The sequence below is a fragment of the Diabrotica virgifera genome, chromosome 2 (assembly GCF_917563875.1).
Source record: "Diabrotica virgifera virgifera chromosome 2, PGI_DIABVI_V3a".
Classification (NCBI taxonomy): domain Eukaryota; kingdom Metazoa; phylum Arthropoda; class Insecta; order Coleoptera; family Chrysomelidae; genus Diabrotica; species Diabrotica virgifera.
The window spans coordinates 197,930,293-197,957,408 of NC_065444.1; the positions used below are offsets into that span (position 1 = coordinate 197,930,293).

General features: G+C 32.4%; 1 protein-coding gene across 1 annotated transcript in view; it reads left to right on the forward strand.

Annotated features, from left to right (window-relative positions):
* Positions 1-27,116, forward strand: part of LOC114328113 (polycystic kidney disease protein 1-like 2) — a 311,210-nt gene that overhangs the window by 278,997 nt on the left and 5,097 nt on the right. Inside the window, exons 22-24 of the mRNA XM_050644966.1 lie at positions 1,615-1,758; positions 10,295-10,500; positions 18,151-18,491. Coding sequence (XP_050500923.1) covers positions 1,615-1,758; positions 10,295-10,500; positions 18,151-18,491 — 691 coding nt within the window. The remainder of the gene's footprint in view (positions 1-1,614; positions 1,759-10,294; positions 10,501-18,150; positions 18,492-27,116) is intronic.

Here is a 27,116-nt window from a genome sequence, read left to right on the forward strand (position 1 = left end):
TTCTCAACTTGTATATGGTGCAGTTGTGTTAGTTTCTGTCTGCAAAATTGATTGAAGAAACAACGTAAAATTTTTAATGTTGAAAAGCAAGTAGGGTAAAGAAAAGAAGAAATAATTAGCTCCTATAATGCTTTCTTTTTACATTACAGGGATATTGAACATTTTGTCCTTTGGGTTGACAACTGCTCAGGTCAAAATAAAAAGTGGGGTTTTTTATCTTTCCTTGTATATATTGTAAATTCTGACGCTATATCTCCTCAAGATATTTGTATTGAGTATTTTGAACCAGGACACACCTTCATGTCATCACCATCAGGTGGAACTATCTTTAAAAAAACAAAAGAAAACCTACGATTTTAATGATTTTGTGACAGGTGTTGGAAATGTAAATTCAAAAAAGGTTACAATAAAAACAATGCAGTATACAGATTTTTTTAAGTGGCAAGATTTCGCATCACAAGTAAAAATTAAAAAAATAGAGCCACGTCCTTACTTGGAGAAAATACTTAACAGAAATTGTTTCCAACAGGGGATCATTCTCTAAAGTACAAGTTAACAAATAGATTCGATAGTATGTATGTTTGAAATGAATTTTCTTCAAAATAAAGTTTTAAATAGAAAACTTCCCAGCCCTCAGGCATTTACATTTCCATATGGAGTATCAAAAAATAAAAAAGAAACCCCTATTAAAAATCTCAATACCATAATGCCTTCAAATAGATTACAATTTTGGCAAAACCTTGAGGAAGATAAGAATTAATAAGATAATTTCTTTGTATATTTAATTTTTTTGCTTTTGTATTAAATTTTGTTTGTTAGGGTTTATTCGGTCTAATAAAGGTGGTTTTTTTTTATTAAATATGTAGATATAATAAATTTTTCAAAAACTCATTTTGTTGTTTAATTATATTTTCTGTAACATTATGCTAAGAAAAAACACCGCATATACATAACATCCGTAGATGCTGTAGTTTTACTTAGCAATTGTTAATATTACTTACAATTTCTTTCCCAGTATCTGCCATAGTAGGCATAAAATTAGGATAAATTACTGCTCCTTTTTTTAAAACACAGTTTATTTACAGACTTATTGATATAAAGTAAAATCGTCTCTAACCGCATTGTTGTAATAATTTTAGCACCTTTTAAAAGTTGCAGATTCTTTGAAGTGCATTTACTCATTTTTATAAGTACTGCAGATGCGGTGGTTTTCCTTAGGAGGGCAGTATAATGCACAGATCAAATTCTCGAACACAAATATCCAAAATAAGTATTCTCTATTAACCACCGTTTATTTACTTTTTTTTTCGGCAAAAACATGCTTTAACTTGAAAATTTATGCGTTTGTTACACCTAAAGGAGACGATAAACGAGTAGGTATTATAACATTCTGCTAAAAATTAAAAATTATTCTTGAACTTTTTTTCTCTTTCAAAAAGGTATGTGATACTTTTCGTGATCAGCGTATGTGTTTTTATCGAGTGATTTATACAATATATTTGCTGATTATGCTCATGTATCAAAGTGGTCCCCTGCCCTCAGATATTCTAAGAGTATCTACAAAAATATAGAATTATAGTGTAAAAACATTAAATGATTGCATATTTATTATAGATAAAAAATATTTTAAATAAAAAGGATGAAATTTTGGAATATATTGAAACCCAGAGAATTATGATTTATAGCAAGTATGGACGATTATCTTTAAGACCATATTTTAACAAAGTTTATCAAGTACTGGACAATGATTGGGTGAAGGTAAATACAGATATAATATATTTTTAGTATATTTATTATGTTACGGTAAAAGTGAATAATCTGGTAATTGTATACAGTTACCAGAGTCGACGGTAAATGTAGGAATATTGCAGTCACTGAAGGTGGATATGAGCTATTACCTCCGATATCGTTGAACCTCCATCGATTTGCATGAAAATTGGTGAGTGATTAGAGGATGTCTCAAGGAACAAAGGTGACATGGTGCCAACTTGCGCTTTTACCCTGGGGGTGGATGCCACTCCTTCTCAGGGGTGAAAATTATTTTCTTAAAAATGACCCCCCATTTCAATAGAGAGACAAATTCTAAGCAAAATTTGTTATATAAAGTTATTAAAATAAAGCAAAACTTTTGATTTATTAAAGATCAAAGATTTCAATTTTTCGTGAGAAAAATGTATGTTTTTTTGATAAATAACTCACAAACTATAAGTTTTAACAAAAAAGTTATTATTAGCAAAATTAAAGCTAATAAAAAACGAAATAAACCACTTAATACTAGAAAAATCTTTTAGTTTTAACTAAAAGTGAGATAGGTAATTGAATGTATATTTTTTCGGCGGGTACCCAAATCTAAGTATTCAAGCTTAAATAACGGGAAAATTATGCATTTTATAACATAAACTTTTAAAATATTTGTCAAAGTACTGAAAAATATCTATCAACTGAGCCCCAGAACAAGTTTATTGGATTAAAATTTAGCTCCAAAAATTTTTCAAAATTTATCTTTTAAAAAATTTTCCAAAAAATATTATTGTGCTTCTTTTAAATAACTCCGTTAATTTTTACGATATCAGGTTGACCTGACAACCATTTAAAAGTTAATTCCAAGGGCTATTAAAACGCGTTGAATTTAATCTTGAAAGCCCTTTACTTTTTTTAAATAAAAGGTTAAATAACCCCGGTTACATGGTTCTGGTAGCAAAATTTAAACTTTAAACTTTAAACGTTTCTATCTCGGTTATTTTTTACCCTATACAAATAGTTTAACGGGTAATATATTCAACACAGAAAAACTAAAATTTGTTTATATACTATTTTTACGTATATTGAGTATTTTTGGAGTTATTATCAAAAGAAAATGAAAATTACGGTAATTCTAAAAATTCTCATTTTTTAAAATTATACCTTTTTTTCAAAAATATGGATTCTAAACCGGTCAAAATTGATAAAATCATTACATGTGTTGATATAAATATAAATAAATTATAGTAAGGATTACTATAAATCTTAATTTTTGTGGAAATGGCGTATGTTTTATTTTTCATTTTTTCCTAAAAAATTCAAAAGGTTTCTCTTATTTTCATCATAACTTGCTTAATTTTAATGCTATTAACTTCTGGAGCTGATTTGATAGGTATTCCGAAGTACTTTGACAAGTGCTTAGCAGGTATATTTTATGAAATGCATAGTTTTCCCGTTATTTAAGATTGAATATTTAGATTTGAGTACTCGTCGAAAAAAATATACAATATATTACCCATAATTCACTTTGAATTAACATTAGTTTAGTTCTTCAAGTGAGGAGTATATTATATTTTTTATTATCTTCAATTTTGGTAATAATAACTTTTTTGTAAAAGCTTATAGGTTTTGAGTTATACGTAAAAAACAGCTTTAAAACATTCATTTTTTTACGAAAAAATAAAATCTTTGATCTTTATTAACTGAAAAAGTATTGATGTATATTAATAACTTTATATAACAAAATTTACTTATAATTTGTCCCTCTATCGATTATTGGTATTATTTTTAACAAAATAATTTTCACCCCCGGGAAGGGGTGGCATCTGCCCCCAGGGTAAAAGCGCAAGTTGGCATCATGTCACCTTTGTTCCTTGAGGTATCCTCTAACTACTCACCAATTTTCATGAAAATGGATAAAGGTTCAACGAAATCGGAGGTGAAGACCTTCAGTTACTGCACTAGAAATATTTTTTAAAAACCTTTATTTCCTAATTTTACCGGTAATTGTATACATTTCCCAGATGATCTTGGTAAAAGTAAGAAATTCAAATTATAACGATCGACACGCAAGCGGAATGCAATAATTAATAGAGCAGTAAGGATCTGTTTTTAGATGGATGTGAGAGGTGGCATTCAGATTTTTGCGGATAAAGTTAGGTGATAACTTCTTTAATAATAATTGATTTATGCTCCTTCTCAAATATGCCCGGAACATGAATAAAAAAATAAAATATTTAAAAATTTCAAAAAATTTCGTTTTTTTTCTACATTTTTTGCTTATAACTTAAAAACTGTTCATTTCAGAACAAAGTCCTATAGGAATAAAACAAAGATAATTAAATTTTCTATCAGATGCGTTTGGTTAAAAATGTCTTAATTTATTACCCTTGCTTCAAAATAGCAATAAATATAAAATAAGGGGGCAAAACAAGCCTGTCTTTATTCAATGATTTTCCATCACTTAGGTTACACTTGGAACCTTCCTAATTCGCTTAGAAAATTTTTGTAATGTGTTAAAACCGTACACCAAATTTCATTAAAAGTTACTTACTAGATTTTGCACATTAATTTTGCAATCTAAACTTTTTTTAAAAAATTAAAATTTTTTAAAATCTTGCACAACAAACACTAGAATATACAAAGATTTTCCAATTTTTTTACATATCGCCTCTTTGCTTCAATAACGTGACAAGTCCAAAAACTCAATTTTTTTTTATTTGATAATCAAAACCGCCGTGTCAAACTTTATTTTCTCCAGAAACGCGGTATCTATTCAGTGAGTAATAGCAAATGTATGAGGAAAAGAAACAGCGGAACTGTGCTACATTGCGATATCACGTTATCTCTTTCTTCCGAGTGCTTTGCTTCAAAAACGAGAAAAGACAGTTGTCATTCCGCAAGCAAAGCCTAGTTTTTCGACAAAAAAGTGATATCACGACGATATTACATTGTGATTGCAAAGGTATGTATTTATTCAATAATATTTTTTTATTCTTATTCGCGGTGTGCAAGTACTTGGAAAGGGAAACGAGAAACGACCCTGCGCGAGTCGAGGAGAAATATTGCAACTATCTTAAATAATTCATATTGTCAATTGAAATTGTCAAATTGACGTATATTTCATACCTTCTGTCAATGAAGCAGAAAAATTATATATTGCCCCAGAATATTGATATGATATGCAATTATTATATAAAGGTAAATTTAATTAATTGTATTTTGCTTGCAGTACTGCATTTTAATAACTAATTTTATTTACTACATACAATTGTTGATGTTTTCATAACATAACCTGAATCTTATTTTTTCTTCTTATTATTTTTTTGGACTATGGCCTTGACAATTATCCAGTAACCGGACTAATATAATTGGCCAATATAATTAAAAGTGCGAATAATAGTACAGAGCGTAGAAATAGGGGTCGCTTTGCCGAACTTGCACGGTCCCAATAGTGTGATATGTTTATTTTAAAACAGTGTTGTTGAAAATTGTCCATGGAGTGTGAATTGGTATATACCTTCGTGTCACACTGTTGCTGAAAATATATAAACTTTGCTTTGTGTTATCTAAGGATACCACGTTGTATATGATAAAAGTTTTCCCAGTACGAAAAACAAGTTCAAGTTACATTCTGATGTTTCGTTCTTCCAGAAAAAAACAATATTTTTATGGGGAATATTTTTGAATATTACATTGTTCATACTAAAATAACTTACTAGTATGTACTTATTTTTTCAGATGGAATCGTGATCTAAGAGGATCCTTGAACTTGCAATGGCAACCGAGAAATCGAACATTCCCGTTCTAATGACTAGGACAGGTATGTAAGTTTTAGTTATCTACGAAGTATTTAGGCACCCATTATACGATAGGTTTTGTTGTCATTCATCGCCGATTCTGGCTACGATTGACCGATAACTTGTGTAAAATTTAAATATCTGTTAGGTACGGTATCCCTAAGAGGTTTACGCATATGGCTGTTATTACTATTATTTTCTTGTTTTATTCTTATCTTCTATTATATAATATTATTAAATTTGACGTACCGTTTTTTAGATAATGGCACAACACAAAACATACAGAATGGAGCTTCAAACATAGATGACTCATTGTTAACAGAAGGAAAAGTTGACTTAACATTTCCGAATCGTAGTCGTTGTAATTCGACTAGCGGTAGTTCGTCTAGTGACTCGTCAACCAGCTCATCAAGCTCTTTCAGTGAAGGTAATTTTATGTATTCAATTAATGTTCATTTCAATGTAATCAAAAGCATTTCATTTTTTTTTCCTAATTCTGGTAATATTCTAACCATAATTTTCTTTACAGATAGCGACGACTCCGTAAAAGACCCAGACTATGAAGATGCAGAACTAAGACATCGTAATCGAGGAAATGCTTCATGCTCTGACGAATAAGATTTACCTATTAGCACAAGAAATCAAGACAATTTTTTATGTGAAAATGTGAATCAGCTATCTAGGGAAGATCATGAAATGATACTTAATAACTTATACCAATACAAAGTACACCGTCTGATAAGGAAAATATAAGCGCCCCTCAACAGAAGTTAACAAATCCAGATTGTAGTCAAAATAAAATAGGAAAGAAAAGACGAAGACAAGAAGATAATTGGTAAAAAAATGTAGTAAAGAAACTGAGAAATTGTGTAAAATCTAATCAAACACTGAAGGCAAAGAAATCCATTCCAGAATGTACATTGAAACCACCTTGCAGAAAAAGTTGTGCTTTCAAATGTCGGTCAAATATCACAGAGGAGCGACGTTTGCAATTATTTAAAGAATACTGGGATTTAGGAAACATCGAAAACAGTGGTCATTTATCGCAAAGAGTGTTGCAGTGGTCGTCCCAAAATATCGTTACGTTAAAATGGATGCCGATGGGAACGTTGCACCTTCTCGTGACAGTAATAACGCTTTCTTTTTAATTGTTGCTGGTGTAAAGACTAGAGTGTGTAAACTATTTTTTAAAAATACTTTAGTAATTAATAACCGGCCTATTGAGATGGCCTTAAAGAAGAAAAATAGAGCCAGCAACATTTCAGCAATGAAAGCTAATTGCGGATGTCATGAAGTTCTCTCACATATAGAGAAAGAAAATGATAAAAGACAATACAATTCTGGTCGCAGTGTATGACTTGAAAGCAGTGTTCCAATGCCCCAAAAGGGAGATCTCGGTCTGCTACTATAAATCGACATTGAATATTTTTGATATTTTTAATTCAACCATATACAACATTCAGAATAACTGTGTTGAAAGCTATGTTTGGGATGAGTCAAACGCCCATAGAGTTGTGAATGAAATCGGTACATGTGTTTACAAATACCTTAAGAAAGTTTCAGAAACAGTCAACAATTTGGACGTTGTGTTCTATTCTGTGCAGGCCAGCAAAAAAATAAATTTATGACCTGTATGTATCTATACACAGTAAAAACAATTGAAAATCTTAACTCAGTAACGCATAAATATTTGATAAAAGGGCGCACCCAAAACGAGAGAGATCCTGCTCATTCTCAAATTGAGAGAGAAATTAAACGTCAATTAAGATGCAGCCCTATGTAACGGCTGTAATTAACTTTTCTTTACTGAAAGATAAACATAATGAGACAGTAAAACTAGCAGGTTTAAAGGCGAATCAACTTAAAAAAAGCGAACCGATGCTATATTTTTTAAAAATTCATACGCTGACAAACAATTTAAGAGAGCAGAAAGCAATAGTTATTAATAAAAAGAAAAAGAGCAAGAATTTGGAATTGAGAGATGCATACAGCTCAAAACCAGGTATGCCCGATAATAAAAAAGCGGATCTCCTGGATTTGGTTAATAAAATCCTAATTCCAAGATATCACAGGCCATTTTATGAATCGTTGTAGTTTTAAAAGTCACGTATTTTTGCTTGTTTTGACAAAGACAACATTTTAAGTGTTACATTTTCGTAAATTAATGAAATTAGTTCGTTTAGAATTTAAGCTTTTACGCATTATTAAATAACTTTAAGAAATAGTTTTAATTTAAAAATTATTCCAGTTTAATTTCGCCTTGTAATTCTAATATTGTTTGTTATAGTTACTTTTCCAATAAAGAACATATTCTCAAATTTAAAATCTTTTACTTCGACAACGTTTGTTTATTGTATAACCCAGTAACATAACAAAAATAATATCATCAACAACGTGACAAGTCAGTTTGTAACATTCATCTTATTACATTTTTGCAGGAAAAGTGTGACATATTATCACATTTTTTGTAAATATGCAAATTTTTCGATAACTTTATTACATCATCAGGCCTATCGAACATTTTCAGAGACGTAAGTAGTTAACATTTATAGTTACAGGAGGATTTTATGGATTACAGGAGGGTTTTAAGGTCACTAAACACGTATACACAATCAGAATCGACCTCCGGAGCACCTGATGCTCAGCGTCATGCAAGAGACGCCATCTTCTGGAGTTTCGATTGTTTTCGAAATTTAATTGATGCAAATGAATTACTGCTTTTTTGAGCTCGTTAAACACGAATATGCCATCAGAACCGACTCCCCGAGAACCTGATGCCTAAGGTCAATGAAAGGGGCGTCATCTTCTGGATGTTCAGGCGTCTTCGGTACTAACATTGATGCAAACAGATTACTCATGCATTTTTGGGGTCGCTAAACACGAATATGCCATCAGAATTGACCTCCCAAATACTTGGTGCCCTACTATTAGTGTAAGTCGTTTTCTGGAATAACGAGAGTTTTAGGTATTAAATTGATTCAAATGGATTATTCGGGGGTTTTTGAGGTTGCTAAACACGAATATGCCATCAGAACAGACCTTTGGGGCACTTGGTGCTTAGGACCACTGCAAGGGACGAGTTTCGAGGGTTTTTGGCATTTAGTTGATGCAAAAGGTTTACTTTAGGGTTTTTAAGGTCGCTAAATACGAATATGCCATCAGAACCGAATCCCGGAGGGCCTGATGCCCAACGTCAATGAAAGGGGCGTCATCTTCTGGAGGGTCGAGGGTTTTCTAGTGGCCAGAATAACTGCCATACACGTCATGTTTTAGAATTTCGAGGTATTCCAACACTAAATCGGTACACAACAAGTACTTGCAAGTTTTGTGAGTTGCTGTGCAAAAAAGCGTTCGAATTGGTAAATTTTTTTGCTATTTTTAGACTTTTAATTAAAATAATTGTTTTGTGCTAATCAATTTTTTTAATTATTTATAAATATAAACTCAATTTATATCTAAACATGTTTTTCCTTCATTTATTTCAAAATCAATTTACTATATTCTATTTTGACAGTGTTATCCTTCGTGGTGACTAGATACTCCAGAGTCTTTCATCTAAGTTATATTCGTGTTCAGCAACCCTAAAAACACAAGAGTAATCCGGTTGCATCAATTTAGTACCGAAAACTCTCGAAACTCCAGAAAATGACGTGTCTTAGACACCAGGTGCCCCGGTTTCTGTTGTGATGACGTATTTGTATTCAGCAACCCCAAAAACCCATAAGTAATCCGTCTGCATCAATTAAATGCCAAAAACGTTGAAACTTTAGAAGAGCACCTGGTGCCTTAGGCACCAGGTGTTCCGTGGGTCCCATCTTACGAATATGGCGTATTCGCGTTCAGCAATCCCATAGACCTATGAGTAATCCATATGTAGTAATTTAGTATCAAAACCTCTCGAAACTCCAGAAGATGACGTACATTCGGCACCATATACTCCGGGTATTCCTGATGGGGTATTCGTGTTCAGCAAACCTCATATACTTAACATTATTCCGTTTGCATCAATGTAGTACCGAAGACCCTCAAATCTCCAGAAGGTGACGCCCCTTGTAGTGGTCCTCAGCACCAGGTGCACCGGGTGTCGGTTCTGATAGCATATTCATTTTTAGCGGCCTTAAATACCTTCCAGTAATTTATTTGCATTAATTAAATGCCGAAAACGTTCGAAACTCCATAAGATGACGTCTCTTGCAGTGACCCGGTGCACCAGGTGCTCTGGAGGTCGGTTCTGATTGTGTATTCGTGTTTAAAGACCTCAAAACATTCGAGTAAATCAATTTAATAACGAAACGCCTCGAAACTCCAGAAGATGACGTCTCTTGCAGTGGACCTTGGGCACCAGGTGATCCGGGGGTCAGTTCTGATGGCATATTCGTGTTCAGTGACCCCAAAAACTACTCTAATAACAAAATTTGGTCCTTACTATACTGATTTTGACATGTTCCATGCACTTTCAAGTGCAATTATACATTTTCACCCATTTTTGAACACCAGGCTTTTTTCCTGTCGTCATCCTGAACATAATGCAAAAAACTACAGGTCCCTAGGTGCTGCATTTAAATATCGATTTATTTTGTGCTAAATGCTCTCCTCTATAAAATGTGTTTCTCAATTGAGGCACACATAAATTTTTACCAGTTTAAGATTTGTTGCAATTGCTGTTCGTGGTTAACTAATATGAAATTATACTATCATTTAATTATATTATTGATTTACTAAACTGGTAATGTAGATATCAACTTTTATTTTAGGAACTTAAATATTTGGCAACGAGGCGACAAGACGTATTAGTTATTTTAGAAGATTTGTTGATGATTGGTATTTATGTGGTTTTACTGTATATTATAATAGCAAAAGATAAAGACCCGATGACGATAAACAGTAATAAAGAAGTTTTTGATATAATTCAAGGAGTTCATACCAGGACAGGCGTAACGCACATACACAACATAAAAGAGTAAACATTTTTTATTTATAAAATATATAATATAGGAAAGGTTGCTATTCAATTTTTTTGATACTAGGAACTATTTTAGGAACAAGTTTAAAAGATATTTTCTTCTTTTTCTTTATTTTTCCCTTTTATCTAACGAGACAGTACTTGTCTATGGCCTTAAGACTTTTATTTGATACAGTCAAACCCGCTTATTAGAATACCTCTTAAAGGAATATCCCGGTTTAAGGAATAAAAATTTGAGGTCCCGAAACGTTTCTACTAGCGACCAATGATCGGTTATTAGAATATCTTGGTTATAGGAATACTTTTGATTGGCACGAAGGCTATTCCAATAAGCGGGTTCGACTGTATATTGTTCTTTTACCAGACTCGACCAAGAAATCCTATACTCTAGATAAAACTTATTCTCTCTCGTGGAGAGTTTAGTGATGTTTCTTGTCTATACATAATCCTAGGAAAATGAAATTAGTAGGGGAAAGTCGCCTATGATGGCATAGTGTCTATGACGGCATAGTGAGTCATAGACACTATGCCGTCATAGACATAGTGTCTATGACGGCACTATGTCGTCATAGACATATGCGGTAATCGAATTCTGAATTCGTAGTCCGGGATTTTGTCAGATTTTGTCGTTAGCGGTAACCGAAACCAAACTGTGACACTGTGAGTTCGGAACCAGTACAACCGATCCTTGGGATCTGAAGAGAACTCGAAGTTCGAATATGCGCAGTAGGAATTTCAAAATTTGAAAAAGCTGATTTATAGTGGTGTTTGCTTTTTGTTTTGTGTTTATTTCATTTGTTTTTAATACTGTGGTTTAACCAACGAACTGTCAACACATGGAATCGCCATGAAGCGAATTTAATGCCTTCAGGATGAGATTTAAGACAATCAGGTAAAGAGGGAAGATAATCGTCATCTTTCGTAAACAAACAAATTGACAGTGCTAGTCAGGTACGTCAGGGTTGCCAGATTGGGGTATTTTCCCGCAATTTTGGGGTAATTTTAAAGCATATAGATAGGGGAACTTCTCTAAGCAGAAATGGTTAAGAGATTTTTTGGGGTGAAAATTATGGATGATTTTAAGGGGTCATGGGAAATTAAATTTGCGAATGTACACATAGAACTGTATATTATACTCTCATATAATCGAAGAAGATAGGATCTATGAATTATTTCCAGGGTCCTCTGATGATAAGTACTATAATTTTTGTTAACTGTTCTCTACATTTGACAACTAATTCATTAAAATGCGGCAAAAATTTAAATTTGGGTGATTTGAGCTTCAATTCGAGGGAATTTCAGTTTCTACGTGGTTGATTTATCAAATCACATCTGGCAACTCTGGTGGTAGTTGTTGCAAATTTTACCTCAAAAATTCTCTGTCTCTCTAGGACCTCTCTCTTGTATGTTGCAGGCAATCTCGCTTCACTCTTTGAATGGTACGGGGCCATTCCATCAGTGTTGACACTTCGTTGGGTTTAACTCAAAAGTTTAGAAATCTATTGATATTTAATAAAATCATTTTTACATAGATATCTACTTTGATGTATAATTTTTACAGTAATATGATCATAATCACATAAAATATTTTTATATGAAGGTACTAAATGCTGTGTGTCTCTTTAAAGTTAAATATTTATTATATTTGTGATAAAAAAATAACCAATGTAATATAAAATGTACTACCTGTGAAAAATAAATAAAATATATCTATGAAATAATCTTGATTAGAGTAGGAAACCCTAATATTTTATTGATAAACATATACTCTGGGCTAATTAGCAAAATTCATGGAAAAGTTATTTACCAGCAATTTTATTGCTGGAATCGAATTATAAGATCCTATATACTAATAATATAGGTATGCAAAGTCCGCAGATAGTGTGCTACTTTTTTTTATAAACAAAATGGCGCCGACAAATCGTATTTTTTTCAATTATTGCTCTATAATTCCGAAGATTTTAACTTTACAACAAAAACACCCAAATAAAAATTCACCGCAATGAAATTTTACATAGAGAGCTGTTTTTCACGATTTGCCCCGACGAAAATTTTCCTCGGAAAATGCGGGTATTCCTAACAAAAACTCTAATTTTCAAATAAAGTTTTAGGTAAGTAATTATTAATCAATAATTAAATAACTTAGTGACATCAAAGCTTTCTTGGTATAGATTGTAATTCCAGAAGCCGGTGAAAATTAAAAGAATATTTTAGCAACAATTCAATTGTTGATTAACAATTTACGATCGCAATAATAACCCAAATAATAATGATACATTGATCAAACTTATAAAGATTATAAAGATGAGATGCTTATTTAATATTTTATCGACAAAATATAAATTTTTCTTATTTGCATAATCTTTGAATTTAAAAAAAAATTGTTATAATACGCTGGTCTAATTAGTAAAGTACAAAGAAAGGTTATTTACCAGCAATTTTATTGCTGGAATCGAATTATAAGATCCTATATATTATGCAAATATAGGTATGCAAAGTCCGCAGATAGTGTGCTACTTTTTTTATAAACAAAATGGCGCCGACAAATCGTATTTTTTCAATTATTGCTCTATAACTCCGAAGATTTTAGCTTTACACCAAAAACACTAAAATAAAAATTCACCCAATTTCATTCTACATAGTGGCAAGTTTTTCCCGATTTGCTCCGACGAAAATTTTCCTCGGAAAATGTGGGTTTTCCCAACAAAATCTCGAATTTTCAAATAAATTTTTTGGGCCAGTAATTATTTATCAATAATTATATAGCTTGGTGAAATAAAATCTTTCTTGGTATAGATTATAAATTCAGAAGCCGGTGAAAATGAAACGAATATTTTAGCAACAATTCAATTGTTAATTAACAATTTACAGTCGCAATAACAACCAAAATAATCATGGGACATTGATCAAACTTAAAAAGATTATAAAGGTGTGATGCCTATTTAATATTTTGTGGACAAAATATAAATTTTTTCATTTTTTTGCATGATCTTTAAATGTTTAAAAAAAATTGTTATAAACAAATTAACATTTCTCAGAAATTGTTTATTATATTCTAATTTTAAAAAATACTTAAAATGCGTATTTCATAGGTCTTGAAAATGAATGCTTTAAAAAATTTTTGCAACCATTTGCAAAAAAGTTATGAAACAGCAAAATAAATATACGATTTCTCCGTTGTTTATAATTTGTTTTAATTGTTTCAAAGCTTAAATGTGAGTCTATGGTACAAACTAATTACTCACAAAGAATGTCAAAAATTAGTGCAATGGTTATATTTTAATTCAAAGATTAAAAATACTTTTTTTTGTAATTTTTAGCGCAAAAGTAGGCCTGATACAGAGTCGGAGCTAAAATGTTCACACGAAGCGACTGACACGCAGCATACATTATTTATTAAAAGTGTACGTTGCGCGGCCGGTCGTCGCTCCGAGTGAAAATTTTAGCTACAGTACTGTATTAGTCTACTTTCACGCGTGTAAATTACAAAAAAATATATTTATAATCTTTAATTAAAGTATAACCATTAAACTGATAATCGATATTTTTTTGTAAATAATTAGCTTGTACTTTAAACTCACTTCTACGCTTTGAAAGAATTAAAAAAAATTATAAACACCGTAGTAATCGTATGTTTATTTTGCTGTTTCATAACTTTTTTGCAAATGGTTGCAAAAAAAGTTTTAAAGCATTCGCTTTCAAGATATTTAAAATACGCATTTTAGCTATTTTTTAAAATTATAATATAATAAAAACTTTCTGAGAAACGTTAATTTGCTTATAACTATTTTTTAACATTTAAAGATTTTGCAAAAAAATAAAAAATTATATTTTGTCGACAAAATGTTAAATAGGCATCTCATCTTTATAAGATTTCAAAGTTTGATCAGTGTTTCATAATAATTTTGGTTATTATTGCGACCGTAAATTATTAATTAACAATTGAATTGTTGCTAAAATATTAGTCTAGTTATACAATGATATTAGTTTAATTTTCACCAGCTTCTGGAACTATAATCTAAACCAAGAAGGCTTTTAAGTCACCAAATTATTTAATTATTGGTAGATAATTACTTATCTAAAACTTTCTTTGAAAATTAAAGATTTTGTTGGGAAAACCCGCATTTTCCGAGGAAAATTTTCATCGAAGCAGATCGGGAAAAACACATCTCTATGTAGAATTTAATCACGGTGAATTTTTATTTGGGTGTTTTTGTTGTAAAGTTGTAAACTGTTGTAAAGTGTTTTGTTGTAAAGAACTGCAAAACACATATGACAACTTCAACCTACATAAAAAGTCAAAGAACTAGCCGGAATAGGAAATAGAAGAACCTCAAATATATTGCTCGACAAAAATGGAAATATTATAATGGAGACAAAACGAAAACTACGACGATGGAAAGAGTATATCGAGGAACTATTTCATGACCAGAGAGAAGCTAGTACATCCGTAGATAGCCAAACGGGAGTTGTAGGCCCAGAGATAACCAAATCAGAGGTTAGTCAGGCAATAAACTCTATGAAAACCAATAAATCTGCTGGTCCAGATGAATTGCCTAGCGAGCTGATAAAGTTGGTCAACGAGAAAAACCTGGACATAATAGTAGAACTGTTCAACGCTATCTATACTACTGGAATCATCCCTAGAGAAATGTTGACATCAGCCTTTGTGTGTTTGCCAAAGAAGGTGAATGCAAAAGAATGCAGTGACTACCGAACCATAAGCTTAATGTCACATACCTTGAAAATTCTATTGAAAATTATCCACGCCAGAATACACTCTAAACTGGAGCTGGATATTAGTGACACTCAATATGGGTTCCGCAATGGTATGGGTACCAGAGAGGCATTATTCTCCTTCAACGTGCTGACACAGAGATGTTTGGATGTTAACCATCCTCTTTACGTCTGTTTTATAGACTACAATAAGGCGTTTGATAAAGTAAAACATGATCGACTCATGGAAATCCTAAAAAATAAAAACCTAGATGAAAGAGATTTAAGACTAATAACACACCTCTGTTACAATCAGCGAGCAATAGTAAGAATTGAAAAAGAAACATCTGAAGAAATGGAAATAAAGAGAGGAGTCAGGCAAGGCTGCATACTATCACCTCTATTATTTAACGCTTATTCTGAAGAGGTAATGCGAGAAACTCTGGAAGATGAAACAGTCGGCATAAGAGTAAATGGAGTCTTAGTTAACAACATCAGATATGCAGATGATACAGTAATAATAGCCGATAGTTTACAAGACCTGCAAAGACTCATGAGTAAAATAGTAAGGTGTAGTAGGGAGTACGGACTCTCTCTCAATATCAAAAAGACGAAGTTTATGAAAATTAGTAAAAACAACCATAATACTAACGAAATCTTGATAGTAGAGGGCCAGCAGATCGAAAGAGTAAAAAAGTACACTTACCTAGGAACACTTATAACAGAAAATAATGACTACACTGCAGAAATAAAAGTCAGAATCGAAAAAGCACGTTCTAATTTTATAAAAATGAAAAAGGTCCTATGTAGCAAAGATTTAACATTAGCTCTTAAAGTACGCCTAACAAAATGTTACGTCTACAGTGTTCTATACTATGGAGTGGAATCATGGACGTTAAATGTAGAGACAATGAGACGACTTAACGCCTTTGAAATGTGGACCTTTAGAAAAATTATGAGGGTTTCCTGGGTAGATAGAGTTACAAACAATGAAGTACTGAGAAGAATAGGTAAAGAAAAGGAAGTTGAACTTACAATTAAAGAAAAGAAGCTACAGTATCTCGGACATGTGATGCGGGGCGAGAAGTATGGTATCCTACGACTCATAATGCAGGGAAAGATAGATGGCAGAAGAAGCATCGGAAGAAGACGAATTTCATGGTTGAAGAACCTGAGAGAGTGGTTTGGATGCAGCTCGAAACAACTATTTAGAGCTACTGCCTCAAAAATTAAAATAGCTATGATGATTGCCAACCTCCGTAGCGGAGATGGCACCTGAAGAAGAAGAAGAAGAAGTTGTAAAGTTAAAATCTTCGGAGTTATAGAGCAATAATTGAAAAAAACACGATATTCGGGCGCCATTTTGTTTATAAAAAAAGTAGCACACTGTCTGAGGACTTTGCATACCTATATTATCAATATATAGGATCTTATAATTCGATTGCAGCAATAAAATTGCTGGTAAATAACTTTTCCCAAAAATGGCCTATTCTCCGATAATCAGCCCAGACCAATAGTACATAATATGGATAAGATTAAAATAGTTATTAGAAATAATACTAAAAATATGTACTCCATGTGATTACTAAAAATTATACAATACCAGTATAAGAGAGCAAATTTTACATAGAATCTGTGACATACAATAAAAGATTTTATTAAACAATGCCTATCCGAACTATGTATAAATATGTATCTGGTTGATCTGATCTATAGTGAAATGTTCATGCAAATCTTTTTTTTTTATTATAGGTTATTCACTACATGCAATTAATAAACAAAAAAATTATTATAAGCATGTTAGTTGTTTGTTCAAAGGGGTGTAAATTTGGATTTGTTATCCAATGATAACAAAGACTCCACTAGCCTCTTAAATTATTGAACTGTGCCCTGAAAGGGTAAGTAGTTACTGCACGACACTTCACTTCACTGCTGCTTAGAACCTATGTGGTAGCTCCAGTGGTTTGTGCCTCCTCAGTCTCCGAGTCTGCTCACTATTATCCATCAGGTTTAGTGCAAGATTATTAGGGTGGTTTTCTAATTTTACCAAATAGCGGCTGCTGTATTCACTCACTGTCTCCTTTACTGTGGCTACTTGAAGATCGTCTCTGATTTCTCTGTTAGGTATAAACCAAGGTGCATTTGTTATGGTCCGTAGTACCTTCGACTGGAAGCGTTCCAATATCTCTATGTTTGAGTTTGCAGCCGTACCCCATAGTTGTACACCATATGTCCATATTGGTTTTAAGGCTACTTTATACACCAATAATTTGTTTTTTAAACTAAGCTTTGACTGTCTTCCCAATAGCCAGTAGTATTTGCTGAGTTTTAAGCCAAGTTGTTTTCGTTTGTTAAAAATGTGCTTTCTCCAGGTCAGTCCTTTATCCAAGTGCATCCCTAAATACTTAACGCTGTCAGATTGAGGCAGATATTGTCCATTTAGTGTAACAGGTTGCACTGTACCTCTGCATTTGGTAAATGTAACCTGCACTGATTTTACTTCATTGACTTTGATTCTCCAGTTTCTTGTCCAGTCCTGAATTTTCACTAGATGTTGTTGGAGAATTCTTGCAGCTATGACTGGGTCTTTGTGTTTGACCATTATCGCTTTATCATCTGCAAAGGAAGCTGTGATTGTTTGGTTGCTTACTGGAAGATCAGCTGTGTACATAAGATAGAGAAGTGGACCAAGATCACTGCCCATGCAAATCTGAATTAAAATAAACAAATTCATCAAAATAAGATGAACACATTAAAACTATGTTTTGGTATTATGGACTAGTTCTAAATTCGTTCGCGGTGTAAATCAATCCTGAACTGATTCTGAACAGCGCATGCGTACAACCCGAGTACTAAGAGAATTCGTAACTAATCGTGGACTAGTCCAGGATAGTTACCGCAAACGAAACTAATGTTTTATCATTATTTTAGTATAGAGAACTACATACGAAACACTCTTCTTCAATCACTACAATCAAGGCAGTGGTACGGAATGTATATATACGAGGATCCTGGGATGACGATAGACAACACAAACAAATACATTGGTATTGTTCGGCTAAGACAAAAAAGAGTGGATCCCAGAGGATGTAAAGTTGTATCACAGATGAATGTTTTTCGTAATAATTGTATCCCTGAATTCTCGATGAAGTCTGATTACCGAGACTTTAGTGAAAACTGGAAAAATAACTCAGAGTCGGACGTGTTTGCACGAATGGATTCTGTATGGAAATATCTACAACCAAAGAAAACTGGGAGTTCATATTATGTGGGTATGTTACAAAAAACAGGTTTTTAATTTCAAACTGTGCGTATGTATTTCAAAACATTTTTCTTGTGGCAAATTTATAATAACTATATATTAAAGGAATAACCACCCTTAAGAGGCTACATCAGCGCGTCATCAAAGCGAAAAACGCGTTCCATGATTGCAGCTTTAATTTGGATATTATGTCAAAATATTTGGCACACATATTCTAGGTTATTGCTTATGTATTTTAGAAAGAAACTACAACGTTAACGGGATTTTATTGTTTCATATAGTCAATTAACCTCTACATATGAAAATTATTCAGGGATATTCAAATAAATAGGGACTAATTCACCACTTTCTCCAAAACGCAACCATTTTAATGGTAGCACTCCCCGTTTTTTTATCCCATGCCTAGATTTTTTGTCACATTTGAATTACTAAAATCGATTATATATAAGAAGAAATTGAACAACATTTAGCGCGCTTATGAATATAATAATTACTATTATCACAATAGTGTACCTTCGTTTTTGGTAGTACAGTCGAACCCGCTTATTGGAATAGCCTTCGTGCCAAGCAAAAATATTCTTATAACCGAGATATTCTAATAACCGATCGGTGGTGGCTAGCCGTAATAAGTGTACCGAATATACGTAATTATAGTACATACTGTGTTAATGTGTATATGTATATGGTTTTAGGTCTTTTTATATCAATAATACAATAGCGTAACGTATTTATTAAAAAACCAAATGACATTATATTATGTGGATGCATAAAGTAATTTATATGAACAATATATATGTATATTATGTAAATAATTTCGTATTAAAATACATAATATACCTAAGACAATTACTCATTTAATTTAGTCTTGAAAAATAATCGGTAATTGTAGCTTGCTTTTTTGTTACATAAAATACTAGTCACTTTTGTTGCTCTGAATTATAAAAATTTGAAAAATTTACAATGGTTTGGCCATCCTGAAAACGTTTTATAACTTTACAAGCGACTAGGATGGGCGAACTGTTTCTTAAAAATTTTATAACAGGCAACTGGGTGGCAATATATGTATAGTTTGTAGATAGAGAAATAATTTTACGACTGAATTTGTCGGTAAACGATTGAATTGGTACTTATAACAACGCAATGAAATATTTATTACCTATTTGACAAACCCAAATAATATAAATAAAACAGAACTACAGGCCTTCGAAGCTCTTGGCGAGAAACCATAATACAAGACATAATTTAAATTATAAGAAATTCGAAATTGTAGGTAAAAATTTACTCGTTGACCTGAAAAATATTCTAATAAGCGGTATTGTTTTATTAATAAGTATTCCAATAAACGGATAAATTTATTAAGGAGGCAACTGGGTGGCAATATATGTATAGTTTGTAGATAGAGAAATAATTTTACGACTGAATTTGTCGGTAAACGATTGAATTGGTACTTATAACAACGCAATGAAATATTTATTACCTATTTGACAAACCCAAATAATATAAATAAAACAGAACTACAGGCCTTCGAAGCTCTTGGCGAGAAACCATAATACAAGACATAATTTAAATTATAAGAAATTCGAAATTGTAGGTAAAAATTTACTCGTTGACCTGAAAAATATTCTAATAAGCGGTATTGTTTTATTAATAAGTATTCCAATAAACGGATAAATTTATTAAGGAGTAAATGGAAACGTTTCGGGACCTCGAATTTATATTTCATAAACCGAGATATTCCTATAACCGGTACTCTAATAAGCGGGTTCGACTGTATATTGTCACGTACTGCCGACGCACTGTTGAAAGTTGCAGAAATTTCGAGAAAAAAATATTGATGACGCGCTGATGTAGCCTCTTAAAAATAAAAAAGGATCTGTTTTGGTATTTATTTCCGAAATTGGCCATTTACAAAAAAATGAATAATTAATTGTTGGAATAAATTAAATAAAGTTGGAATATAGTTATTTTTCTACAACTGTGTTAAAAATGCAATTTTTAGCACTCCATACGAGCGTTAAAAATGCTACTTTAAGGCACTAGTGCTTTAAAATATTTTTAAGGCACTGCAGTTCGTATTGACCGTATACGCTCTGAGCTTCGCTGGTGGCGCTCCTAGCGGATTACTAATTCAACTTTCACCGGTAATTTTTAAATTTATTATTTAATTGTTATCGCTTAACATTTACAACGCAAAAAAGTAATTAAATTGTAATCGATTTTTTTTTTTAATTTTGCTAATCATTTTGACGTTCTATTGATAAAATATGAATTTCTTACTTCGGATACTTTCACAATTATCGTGTAGATGGCGCTAAGATTTTTAGATTAAATTATAATTACATATTACGGAACATTAAAAAAACTTAAATTCAGTATTTAAAACGTAAGTATATTTAAGGTAAAAATATATACAACAGCTTTGATCAACTAATATTTTTTATAATTAATGTTTTTAATTTTAATTTTAAATGAATCACTCTGACATTTATGTCAAGTTTCCGGTAAACGTTTACAGATTTGCCACTACTGGCGCTCGCGAATTTGTAAATATCCCCTCTACGTACGAGCTCACAGCGTATAGACAATTTTGATGTAATGTCAAAAAAATATAAAAATGGAATGTCAGTCACGTTCAAGTAAAAGTTTTTGTAGATATTGTCCTGTAATTACGTTTGTAGAAAAAATATTGGATGATATGCGTGTTAAAAAGTACATTTTTAAGGCACTCATGTGAATTGCAGAACTCGCTATCGCTCATTCTGAAAACTTTCACATGCGTGCCTTAAACGCGTACTTTTAACACTTATATCATAAATAACTATTATGATATAAGAGTTAAAATTACAATTTTAAGGCACGCATGTGAAAGTTTGCAAAATGAGCGAAGCGAATTCTACAATTCACATGGGTGCCTTAAAAATGTACTTTTTAACACGTAAAGCATACAATATTTTTTCTACAAACGTCTTATATATCAACAATTCTAATTTATTCATTCTCAATTACAGGACAAATGGGTCGATTGAATAAAAAGAAGTACCTGCTTTTACTTCCTCGTATTTAAGTATTTACTTAATAGTAATTGAATAAAGCATTAAAGAAATGACTTTATTCTATTAGTATTAAGTAAATACTTAAATACTTATAAGTAAAAGCAAATACTTCTTTTTATTCAATAGACCCAATATCTACAAAAACTTTTATTTGAACTTTTTATATTTTTCTTGACATTACATCAAAACTGCCTGTATGATTCAGTGAATTTGTACTCTACGAGCTCCCTAGTGGGAAAGTTTTGGGGTAGTTCTGATTTCTTTCATTATATATGGATTTTGGGCTGCTTAATCCGAATATGAGGTTGCGGACAAAATTTCTTGCCGGAACATTGAAAAATCGCGAAAAAAGCGAAAAATTTCAGCTTCTTTCCGCTTTTTTGCTCAAATCTCGAAACTATTAACTTTTAGTAAATGGTCTGTTATCAGAAATTAAAGTACTTAAAATTATCTACAAATATCACTATTTACTTTTTTTTTTTCAGACGAACCGTTCGGTCTAAAGTGCAAGTTGAAAATTGCCAATTTTTAACGGTCTCGGCAAAACCCACTTTTTACATTCCAAAACTTTAGGTTTTATTATAGTGCTGTCATTTGATAAATTTTCCCTAGTTTTCTGTACAGATAATAAATGTTAGTTTATAATATGAATATGGTATGTCTCTTCTCACAGCTTCCATGAATCCGTTTCATCCTAAAATACCGAGAATGTCTTTGTTTTTCCCTTAGAGCCACAGAAGATCAGTCACAGATGGAGTCACAGTTTCAGTTGGTGTGAACGTTCCCTTCGGATCAATAATTAGCTTGATTTCTGATAAACCTTGAGGTTTTGTCCTTTCAAAATATATTAGTTGAACAGCTCTCTGACTTCCATAAACCTCAGGTGCGGGTTTAGTTTTTAGCCGAGGAATGGATTGGTTAGGAGCTATTGCATGTTTTGGTGCAATACAAGAAATGACGTAAAAAGTGTGGTATCCGTCGATTGTATGTACGTTAACCCTTTCTGTCTCAACGCTGCATACATATGTTTCTGAAAAAGCGGGTTTGTATTCCCAGCCGCCATATAAGTATATACGTTCAAGGTGTTATGGTCTCAATTTACCAAAGCCGAAAATATGCGTTGCTTATAAAATTTTAGACTCATTGGTGTCCCAATGCCGTAAAAATATGTCCGAAAATGTTAGATTATTCTTCCCAAAGCCTCAAGATGTTGGCACCTAAGACAGGTCATGCGGATCGATTGCCGTATATATTTGTTCACATATTTTAGATATAGGCTATATTGTAGCACTGGTGGCAACGCTTATATTTAGCTGCTAGAAGGTGAAGCGTTTGTAGCCACAGAAAGGACCAGAAAAAAAGAATCGAATCGAGATACATGTGTGCAAGATGCGGTGTCGGCCTCTGCGTAGTGTCATGTTTTGAGGAGTACCACACAAAAGAAAACTTTTAATGTTAATTTACATTACATTATTTTTTTAAATTAGTTACATTTTTTCAAGCTGGTTTTGCTCTGTGGTGAGTACTTTTGAAAAGAAAACGTTTAAGTTGGTTAAAAAAAACTCATTAAAAAACATGTTTTGGTCATTTATTTGTTTATTTATATGCGACGTATATATAAGGCAATAGGATTCTAAGCATGAAAAAACCTTTGGGATTGAGGGACCAACATGCAAATTAAGGTCTAGCATAGAAAGGGTTAAAATCAACGTTTTCGTACACCTGTTGTGTAAAGGATCGTTTAAACACAGCGATAAATCAAACAACTTATCAAGGTCAATCGAGTTGTTGCAACTTATCATTGTGTGTAAACGGTGCATCGCACAACTTATCAAAGTTGGAGTTGGGTTGAAGGTGGTATTGCATTGAATCGCAGCGTCTAAACAGCGTTTCAACTTGTCATCACAACTAGTTGCTGTGACTTATCGTTGTGTTTAAACGACGCTTTAAGCACGGCTGGTCAATTTTCTGCGGATCGCCTGCGATTGCTGGTCTTGTAGCGGCAGTAAGGCCCAGATAGTTGGTCTCACAATTCTTTGTAGGGTTGGCCGTGTTCTCTACAAAAAGTACGGCTCAAGAAAATTGGTTGATGTAGTTTCCTCTTTGGGGTTTTGTTTATCCTATACAGAAGCTGTTCGCCTGGAATTGTCAGCATTCGCAGGCGATCCGCAGAAAATTGATCTGCCGTGCTTTAAACAGCAGGTGCACGATAACGCTGATTTTAACGTACATACAATGGACGAATACCACACTTTTCACGTCATATGTGGCATTTCTTGTATTGCACCAAAATATGCAGTAGCTCCTAAGCAATCCATTCCTCGGATAAAAAAGAAACCCGCGCCTGAGGTTTATGGAAGTCAGGGAGCTGTTCAACTAATTCATTTTAAAAGGGCAAAACCTCAAGGTTTATCAGAAATCAAGATAACAGATCCGAAGGAAATGTTCACACCAACTGAAACTGTGACTCCATCTGTGCCTGATCTTCTGTGGATCTAAGGGAAAAGCAGAGACATTCCCGGCCTCTTAGGACGGATTGGATTCATGGAAGCTGTCACAAGAGACATACCATACCTATGAACTAACATTTATTATTTGTACAGAAAACTAGGAGAAATTTATTCAAATGACTCATTCTAATAAAAAATAAAGTTTTGGAATGTAAAATGTGGGTTTTGCCGAGACCGTCAAAAATTGGCAATTTTCAACTTGCACTTTAGGCCGAACGGTTCGTCTGAAAAAAAAAGTAAATAGTGATGTTTGTAGATAATTTTAAGTACTTTAATTTTTGTTGACAGACCATTTACTAAAAGTTAATAGTTTTCGAGATTTGAGCAAAAGAGCGGAAAAAAGCTGAAATTTTTCGTTTTTTTGCGATTTTTTCAATGTTTCGGCAAGAAATTTTGTCTGCAAACCTCATATTCGAATTCAGCAGCCCAAAATACATATATAATGAAAGAAATCAGAACTACCCCAAAACTTTCCTAGTCAAAACACAATTTTATTTAATCAATACTGTCAATACGTAAACCATAACAACTATAGAATAATAACATCTACTTTTATTGTTGTATATTCTAACAAATTTTACAAATAATACAGTTTAAATGAAATTTTAAAAAACCTTTTAAACCACCTTTTCCAAATTGCGCAAGTTGTACTATTAATATTAATGTTAATAAATGAAATATAAATATTTTGACGTTTCACAATTTGACAATTCACTTTTAACTGCAGTGCCTTAAAAATTTTAAGGCACTAGTGCTTTAAAGTAGCATTTTTAACGCTCCTATGGAGTGGAAATAGTTATTTAACCAAGAAGTGTATTAATAACGGCGATTAACAATTGAGATATTTTAACGCGTGAGCGGGGCGAGCGCGTTAATGTTCGAGATTGTTAATCGCCATTGTTATTCACGAGTTCATTACAAAACTTTTCCGTCGACCGTACTTTTCAGAAATAGAGATATCTTAGTTTAAATTTTTATTTACTTAACGATAAACAACAATTTTTTCAGCTTTCATTAACTTTATTCAAAGTTTAATTTTACTTAGTGGTAGTTTTATTATTGTAAACATTAATATTCGAAATAGTACAATTACTGAAATTAAAGGAAGGTATTGATAAATGATTATCTACTGTATAGCATTTTGACAAATTTATATTTAAGTCTTCTTGGACATCTGTAAATTCTGTGACAGAAGAAGAAGCGGTGGTGTTGAAGGAAGTACTTTGACAAGGTTTAGTGGTATTTTGTCCCAAGATTTTTTCAGCCTTCTCAAGTTTATTCAGCATAGAATTATCTATATAACCTTCTGCTCCAGCAGTCGATTTCCAGCCACCTAGTCTTTTAATAGATGAAAAGTCTGCACCACTGTCACACAGTATTGAGGCAGAGGAACGTCTAAAACAATGCCCAGTGTAGAGATGCTTGTGCTCTAATTTCAAGAATTTAGCAATAAGGGAAGGAATTTTGGAAAACGTATTTATGCCAACTGGCTGTGTGGAACATTTGTTATTTTCATAAAAAATGAAAAATCGTTTATGTGGTGTGTGCCGGTCTTAAAGAAATATAGTTTTTGATCGCATTGAAAATGGTATTTACTTCGTTATCTACTATTGTAAATATTCTATTTGTGTGTGTTTTTGATGCTTTTATTGTGTCAAGAAACTTTGACCCCAAGTCTTGAACGTTATTTGTTTCTAATTTCAATAGTTCGTCCTTTCTTAACGCACCAGCCACTCCGAAAATCAATGCAACTTACAAAATGAAATGTTATGAAATACGAGTATTAAATATATAAACTTAATTTACTGGTTTACCTTTATCATTAGAAACACGTCGTTAGGAGCATCAGAGATGAATTTCTGGACTTTTTCAAGTGTTTTTGATTTCTTTGGTACATAACCTGTTCTTTTTTTCTTGATAAACATAATTAACTTATTATATTTAGATATATCAATGTTTGATTTTAAACTAAACTTAATATTAGTCCTTTTTCGGCAAAGTTTGAAAAATATGTCAACAATACATATTCTGAATATCGTATTATTTTTCTCTCGTCACACCATGCAATAAATTCAGCGTATGTTTTTTCGTACAACACTCTGCTTTTTTCAGGCAGTAAACTTACAGATATTTCATTTGCAGTTTCTGCCACTTCTGGTGGAGTTAAATTAAACTCTTCGTCAATATCCATCTTTTGATTTTTTCAAATACACAGAATTTTAAACAATAAAGTAAATAATGACATACAATGACAGATAGTACTAACAACGGCTACTTGATTTTAAATTTTTTAGTGGGAATATAAATAGGTATAATATGTTTTCTTGCCTACACCACAGGTCACTGCCAATCACAGAGCGTTTAATTAATTTATGCAAGCAATGTATGTTGTGTTGCTCATAATGAAATCGTTCATTAATAGAAAATCTTTCATTAATAGGGGTCATTAATAATCAATGATTTTGAGGGTGTTAAAATTGATCATAAATGGACGGTCGACGGAAAAAATTGCATTTTTAACACGGTTGTAGAAAATATTATTTATTCCAACGTTTACGTGCTTACTGTGTAAGTTATTTGTTTATAACAATTTCCATATTTTTATAACAACAATAACACCAATAAAAACGTCTTCGATCAATATATAGAATATAATAAAAAACGTCAGTAGAAATGCAAAAAAATAGTCGGTTTATACTCTGCTTATGGAGGTTTGAGTCCATCGGTGAACTTCACTTAATTAATATTACCTAATGTATGTCACTTATACAGGGTGTCCCACAAGTAGCGGGACGGTCGAATATTTCGCGAAATGAACGTCCGATCGAAAAACTGAAAAATACGTGTTCAATATTTTTCAAAAATCTATCAAATGATACCAAACTCGGCTCCCCACTCCACCCCTCGGAGGTGTGGTGGGGGTAACTGTAAAATCTTAAATAGGAATCTCTATTTGTATTCCTTACATAACAATAAGTAACTTTTATCGAGACATTTTTGTCGAAAAACATATCGAATAACAAACACGACCCCCCCCCCCACTCCATCCCATGGAGGTGGAATGGTGGTAAC